This window comes from Penaeus monodon, chromosome 7, assembly GCF_015228065.2.
Source record: "Penaeus monodon isolate SGIC_2016 chromosome 7, NSTDA_Pmon_1, whole genome shotgun sequence".
Lineage (NCBI taxonomy): Eukaryota > Metazoa > Arthropoda > Malacostraca > Decapoda > Penaeidae > Penaeus > Penaeus monodon.
The window spans coordinates 47,926,434-47,933,933 of record NC_051392.1 but is presented as its reverse complement, the minus strand read 5'-3'; the positions used below and the strand labels follow the sequence as shown (position 1 = coordinate 47,933,933).

General features: G+C 43.4%; 1 protein-coding gene across 1 annotated transcript in view; it reads left to right on the top strand.

Moving 5' to 3' along the window:
• Positions 1–7,500, top strand: part of LOC119575688 (iroquois-class homeodomain protein IRX-5-like) — a 12,275-nt gene that overhangs the window by 2,961 nt on the left and 1,814 nt on the right. The window contains exons 2-8 of the mRNA XM_037923315.1: positions 84–237; positions 737–897; positions 5,275–5,468; positions 5,596–5,711; positions 5,856–6,012; positions 6,472–6,643; positions 7,264–7,500. The exon at positions 7,264–7,500 is cut by the window's right edge and continues 1,814 nt beyond it. Of these exons, the coding sequence (XP_037779243.1) occupies positions 84–237; positions 737–897; positions 5,275–5,468; positions 5,596–5,711; positions 5,856–6,012; positions 6,472–6,643; positions 7,264–7,500 (1,191 nt within the window). The remainder of the gene's footprint in view (positions 1–83; positions 238–736; positions 898–5,274; positions 5,469–5,595; positions 5,712–5,855; positions 6,013–6,471; positions 6,644–7,263) is intronic.

The window sequence follows — 7,500 nt, the reverse complement described above, 5'->3', positions numbered from 1 at the left end:
AAATATATTTTTCGCGTTCTCGAAAGTGTGGTTGTGAGGGCGACCAACTGTCCTGGCTGGAAATGGGTGTCCTTTCAACACAGGAAACCACTGTATGAGAAGTCGAGACCTCAGTTTCCATGGCTTTCGAGGGGGCCAATATATCAGAGGTGGGGGTCTGGCAGACTTAATGGCTGTAGCTCGTTTGCTAAACCTTGTGGGTCATCAGGCTGGCCACCAGGGCAATTCTCACTCGAGGTAAATGAGTCCTGTCTGGTTTGGTTAGGCATTTAGGGTGATGATAGAAACGGTGTTGCCCTTTTTTGTCGACAGATGGAGATAGTTTCTTGCCTAGCGAGCGGGAGACGAGCTGATAGGCCACAGGCGACCAATCAGCGAGCGCCCTCTGTTGATCGATTCCGGCTCAGGCTCAATCAATTAGTGCACACAGTAGGTAAGAGGGAAATGGACTTAGATATTTTTAGATTTACTCATTATATTCTTAGCCAATACTAACCGTCTCTGAACTTATGCTATAGTTATAGAGTAAGTTTAATATCATATATTTATATACTCTATTAATATGACCGTTTGAAAGAAAAATAAAGTAAACCCGAAATACTGACATCCATTTCACCCGTCTTCCAGAGCGTAGTCGGTGTCCGTCTCCCGGACGCTCATTGGTTGAGCGCCGTCACACTCCGCCCAAACTCCACCAAACCCCGCCCTAATCCCGCCTCCGAAAGTGATGTAGCAGAAAAATGGTTGGACTACATAGTGTTCACTCGTGTTCCCGTTGTAGGACACGCACTTTTACAGCGTCAACTCTATGTAGCGGAGGTGATAGCAAGTCACCTACAACTCGTACCACAAGTTCAACTTGTTCATACATCGACAACTTGAGCATATACTTCCAAGGTAAAGATATGTTCCGTGCTGAAACTTTCCTGGTGGACCCATGTGCCTTTGTGTTTACGATCTACGGCGAATTATAAGTGTTTTGGTGAACGGAGTGTTGGAGGCGCCAGTTTTTCCCTCCAGTTAACCCGAGTGGCGGGCCAGGCGCGGGTTGGCTCCCTGGTTCCCCTGTGGCTCTCCGTCATTCACGATTGCTCCAAACAACACGGGCTTCTCAGTTTGACAGAAAAAAGTGATCGTCTAGTTCGTGCTGGAAATGAGTGAACATATAACTTAATATCGGAAGGTCAAACTCGAGTGCTGAAATTTTTGCGAAATGTGTGAGTGATCGACCTCGTATCTCGTCCTAATAGAGATATTTTGTGTACACTAGTAAGGAATAGCTCGCAGAAAAATGACAACAAGGTTTTTCATTGTCGTTAATCGCATACTTTCATTCTTTCACCTTTGTCTTTGGCCTGCACTCGGAAAGAACGCCCCCTCATTCAAAGCAGTTGATCTCTAATTCAAGATAGTTCAGCAAGTATACGCCACATATCTAGTGACAGTGAAGTCTCAATCTCCGTCATTTACGTAACGTGGGTCAGTTTATTGTAAAACGAAAATTAGGACCAAATAGGCCTCAGCGCGAGTTCAGCAGGTCTGAGATTGCCATTTAGAGGGGTTTAGGTCATGGGCCTTCTAGTCGTTGATGGTTTTATTAAGGTGAATGTCATTTTCTAATGGAGGGTCGGATAAGTTTGAACTTTTTAGCAAATGATTGGAAAACATAGCGAAAAAAACGCCCGGAATTGTATATTAATGAGGTTCCAAATAGTTTGGATTCATATTTATTAATATTAATAAACATTCAAGTGTTATACCTGGTACAATTATTACAGCAATCATGTTAAATGTTCTTGACGGTGTGTAATCATATTGAAATACCAGCTCAGTCGGTTTCATGAATTATGGCAGGACCATAGGACGATCGGGGTTTAAAAATGTTGTAAATAGAGTCAATCAACTGTAAAATCTTGGGAGATTTTCTCCGCCCGCGAGAAGGCGTCGCAAGTCTAGGGATTTCGCATTCCAAGTTTCGTTGTCGCGCACAGATGCCACGGAAATCGACCAAGTATAGCGCCAATTACGAACTTTATTAATCATACTTCTTCATATTGCAATTGCATTTTGCCGAAGCGTATCTTTATTCGAGTGTTCGATTGGTCTAATCACCTGGCGAATGTTTATATCAATCATTTGAGATAACCACGTACTGAAACTGTCGCAAGCTTTATGTATAGTTGGAATACACTAAGGAACGAGAGGCGAAAGATGTGCAGAGAGCAGTCGGAGTACCCACGGTATTAGCCGCGGTAAAATTATCGCGGCAGTAATCCTAAGACTACGAACAACTCATTTAAATGCGAGACGGGCCGACGCGGCCGCGATTATGCAGGGCACGTCGGCAGTGTCGCGGCGGAGCGCTAACACTTACTAAATTTTCCCAGAGTGCTGAGAATGAACCATCCACAGCGAAGTCATGACGTTCTATTCGCTTCGTTAGTATGATCAATATCTAACAATATTGTTCCGATAAAGAACACATCGATTTTTTTTTTCAATAGAAGTATATTCTGTCATTTAGTAACTAACACAGTAATATTCATACGTACTAATGAAAACTATTTTCCTTTACAAATATTTTTATTTCCAAATCATAACGCTTCTGACACCACCAAGCGAGTGGGCGAGAGGGTCTTCGTCACCCCGCTGAAGGCACAGCATCATCGGGTTAAAATCAAATCTGATCCGCTTGTCATACAGCCTGGCGAAGCATCCCTGGTAATTTCCAAACTTAATCTCCAATTTGGCATACACCCCTTTACCCCTTCTCCTCCTCCTCCCCCTCCTCCTCCTGCCTCCGATATTTCTCTCCCCATTTCGCTTCACCCCTTCAGGCCCCACTCCGCCCCCCTCCCCACCCCATTCCGCCGCGCTGGTCGGAGAGCATGAGTGATCAGAAGGGATAGTTGTTTATATGTAAATTAGAAGGGCGGAGATTTAACTGCGTTGTTTCCCCATTACCGCCCGCCTGTTCTGGTAATTGTCGCAGTTTATGTTTGGGCCCCGTATGGTTTAGTTTTGTTTTAATTGGCTATTTTTTAGCCATTTTTTGGAGGGGGACTGGAGCGGGTTTTTTTTTTTTTTTTTGTCAATTTTGTTATTTGATTCTTCGGAGTCAGAAGTTCTCGCAGCTTTAGAACTTTCGCGATTTATATCCTTGATGAATAAATGTAAAAAAGGATTGTGTGATTGCTTTATTAATATTTTTATATAACTAATTATCGCAATCATCACATTAACTGGATCACAGTAAACATCAGTGTTAATTTCTTTTACATTTATAATGATGTAGAGGATTCTGTTCCGCCAGTAATTAGGGTAATGAATTTATTCATTGTTATTACAGGTTGAACCATATTTAAGCAGGATGAAAACCCCAAATTCTTTTAAATAATTTCGATTATATATTTTATTTCGAACTTAACGTTATTGGTTGAAAATAAGCACTACTTATTTATAATACTGAAGTATCATTCTAATAAACACTAAATAAATCCTTAAATAAAACAAAAATATTTTAACATTGAAGTTCGTAAGTTCATATACATACTTACGACGCAGTCATAATTATTATGATGATATATTGCTGTTCAAGTCACAGCATCACCGCCGGCAGAGCATCCTCACCCATCCTTGCCTCATCCCACTCCATATCGCCGCTCCCATCGCTACCTGCCGCCCATCATCATCCTCACGCGGGCGGCATCATCAGACCTCTGCTTTCCCCTTCCATCCTTGCACCATCCCCGCCATCCTCCCATCCTCCCAGCCCCCGAGGCAAACAGTAGCCTGGAAAATCCCCCTGGAAACTACCGGCAGATGTGCTAACTGGTTAATTACAAGCTCGAGGGAGGGCGGGGAGGCGGGCGCCCTTTGAGCAGGTCTAGACGCACTTGACCCTGCGACCTGGAGGTTCTAAACTTTATGGCGGCGTCGGAGTAGTCTTCAAACAGGGTCGGCGGCGGTTTCTTGTTATTCCCTTGTTTATAACCAGGAGAGTCATTGATAGGCGGTGATTACCGATGCTTCATCATGACCTGGAGGGATTTTGCGGTATCATTTTGCCAAATGCCTGATAGGCAATTATCTGGTCACCAGTTGCAAGTGGAACGCGCCTTCTCTAGTGGCGAACCATAAAACTAGTATTTGTTCAGCGCAAACCACACTGGCTCTAAAAAAAATGTCGATTAAATTAACTTCGAACTTTGACGTCCCGACAAGACTCCACCAAAAAACGGAAAAGCTGGCCTTTGGGTTTACGACTCGAGGTGCTAATGGAAGACGCGGAAGGGAGTTTTGTGTCCCTTATCTCGGGAGACATCTAATTATCTCGTGTAATCGTCGGTTATCGGCCGCATCAGCCTCCAGCCGTGACGCAGAAGTATCACATCTGCCGCCGCGTCGCCAGGGAGCTGGACCGTGCGCGCCCGATTTCAATTGATATTCCGATCTTTGCTTCAAGGATTTAATTGGAATACTTATATGAGCAATTGCTCTTATTCCGTCGATTTTAATTATGTTTATCCCAGATTTTTTAGATTGAAATACGCTGATCTCAGTTCTTTAATTTCAATATTGGAGAAATTATATATTTTTTTTATTTCTACATATTTATCTTTCATGTGCTTTTCGATTTGATTCGTATATTCAATAGCATATCTTCCATTTGATATTACTTAATAGCTTCAACTATCTCTCATAAAGTACAGACTCGACACACAACTCTCGCGAGCCATTCAGCATTTAATCCGAAATCCAGCAACAGTGGGATTTATCAGGATCCAGAACTCGGGAGGCATAACTGGAAGGGATTACTCTAAGTTGCGATTACATTATCCGGGGTTCTGTTGTAGCTAGTTTGCTGTCAAGTCCAACAAGGCGGAGCAATTTATTGACTCGGGAGACTCCTTGGGAAGGTCTTGGAGGGGACGACCGGCTTCTGTTCCGCCGCAGATTTATCCCACTCGAAGGTGGATTTATCTCGAGAGGAGCCCAGGCCCCGATTCGGATGACGCCGTTCTTTCTGGCGGGCAAGGCGCGGGCTCTAGCAGCAGCAGCTGCGTCTGGGGGCGGGACAGCCAGCTCTATATTTATATGGAAAGGAGGTTTCCTTGGTGATGTGGATGGTTTTGCGATTTAATTGTTGATGGGTTATAGGATTGTTTTCGTCGTTATTGTGTTTTGTTGCTGTTGTTGGTGTATTATATACGCATTGCATAGTATAATTATTTGTTTATAAATGTCTATAATATTTTTGTTTTCTTTTTCCAGATTGGATGACCCCTTTGGTTAGCAGCTCACAGCTGAGTGCCACGCCTACGACGCCTACGGTCTCAGCACCTACGCCCACTCTCCCACACGCCCATCTGGCAGTCATGTATTCCCCGGCAGCGTATCCCGACCAGCCCACACCCTACCCCCTCCCCACCCTCGGCGGGGAACAGTCCGCCTTTTATTCACCGACGGTAAGTTGAATTTCTATGTGGAACTACATAACTCTGACGATAGTTGTATAGCATGACCCTCAGATACAAATTAAATTAACAATATGCCGCAGAATTTATATTGATAAATATTTTTCTTCCCTATTAGGCGGCAGGATTAGAGCTTAAGGATTCCCTGGCGGCCTCTCCTATGGCCCCGACCTGGCCTTATCCATCCGTGTACTATCCCTACGACACCGCCCTCGCGTCCTACCCCTTTGCTGGGTAAGTGTCATTGGCGACAATAGCCCAATCTATGGAAATTATGCATTTGTTAATTTTGTTGTTGTTATTATTATTATCACTTGTTTATAATAATCTTACTGTAATGTGTATCAGTTCTCACGTACATCGTTCTTCCTTTTATAGATACGGAGTAGGACTCGACGCCGCTCGAAGAAAGAACGCCACCAGGGAAGCGACGGCGACGCTGAAGGCGTGGCTGAACGAGCACAAGAAGAACCCTTACCCGACCAAGGGCGAGAAGATCATGCTGGCGATCATCACCAAGATGACTCTGACGCAGGTAAGACCCGTCAAGACTTAGTTTTACGTTGTGGTCTTTGGGTAGGAATTGACATTTAACTCTGATTGATTTATCTTATTTGTTTAGTTTTTGCTCTCATCTTTTCGGGAAAGCTAGGTTATTTAGTTCGTTGTTTTCTACATATTTTTTTTTCTGTGAGCGAATGGTAATAGGGCTTAACATCCCAAAGTTTAAGTGAATCAAGGTTCAAAGCCTGTGACACATACCCTCTAATGCAACTGAACAAGCGAAGCATCACAAATAGAAGGCAAGTCGCAGAGGCTTAGGGATTAGCAGTTAAGGTGTGAATAATGCAAAGCTTCGGAGTCAAAAGTGCAGGCCGTGGCGGTCGGGAGGGGGGGGGGAGAAGGGGAAGGAGGGAGGGAGCACTTCTAGGGCTGCAGTAGTACCAGATCCATGATGTTACATTTGTTGATCAGTGTCTCCTCTGTCCTGCAGGTATCCACTTGGTTCGCAAATGCCCGCCGTCGTCTGAAGAAGGAGAATAAGATGACTTGGGAACCTCGCAGCAAAACTGACGAAGACGATGATGAAGATGATGACAAGGACGATGATAAGATTGATGATAAGGATGATAAGGACGACGACGAGAAGAAGGAAGACAAAGACGGTGAGTTATCACTGATCGTTGTTATATTTCATTGTGTCTGGTTTGTCCAGTTCGAAATGCTAATGACAACCTTGGTAACACCCGATGCCTTTAAAGCTTGTTTAAGTCGACACGTACGTAAGCGACAACAGAGGAAGCCTCTTAAGTGTGGATAAACTTGTCAGAGCCCCTTGTTTGTAGCACCGTAGTGACAAGGCGCCCTGACCTGATCAACACATTCTTGCAACTAACGCTGCAGAATAATGCGTGTGTGTGTATATATATAAATATATGTAAATGAATAAATATATATATCATATATATATATATATATATTATATATATATATATAATATATAATATATAATATATATATATATATATATATATATATATATTATTCATATATATATTATATATTATATATATATATATGTATATATATATATATATATATATATATATATATATATATATATATATATATATATATATATATATATATATATATATATATATATACATATGAATATAAATATACATACACATATGTTTACGTATGTATATATGTGAGTGTGTGTGTATGTCTAATATATGCTCTTATGCAACTTACTAAATATTGTGTTTGTTTCTTTTAACAGTTATATTCAGCGATAGCGAGAAGGACAAGAAGGACATCGACGGAGGGCGCACCAGCGCGGGCACGGGCGGTCCGGGCTCCGGCTCCCCCGGTGCCCCGCCCACGGACGTGGCGCCCAAACCCCGCATTTGGTCCCTGGCCGACATGGCCACCTCGGGCGGCTTGGGCGGCGGCAGCACGGGCAGCCTGAGCAGCCTGAGCGGCGGGGCGGGCAAGATGCTGGGCGGCGGCATGGCCC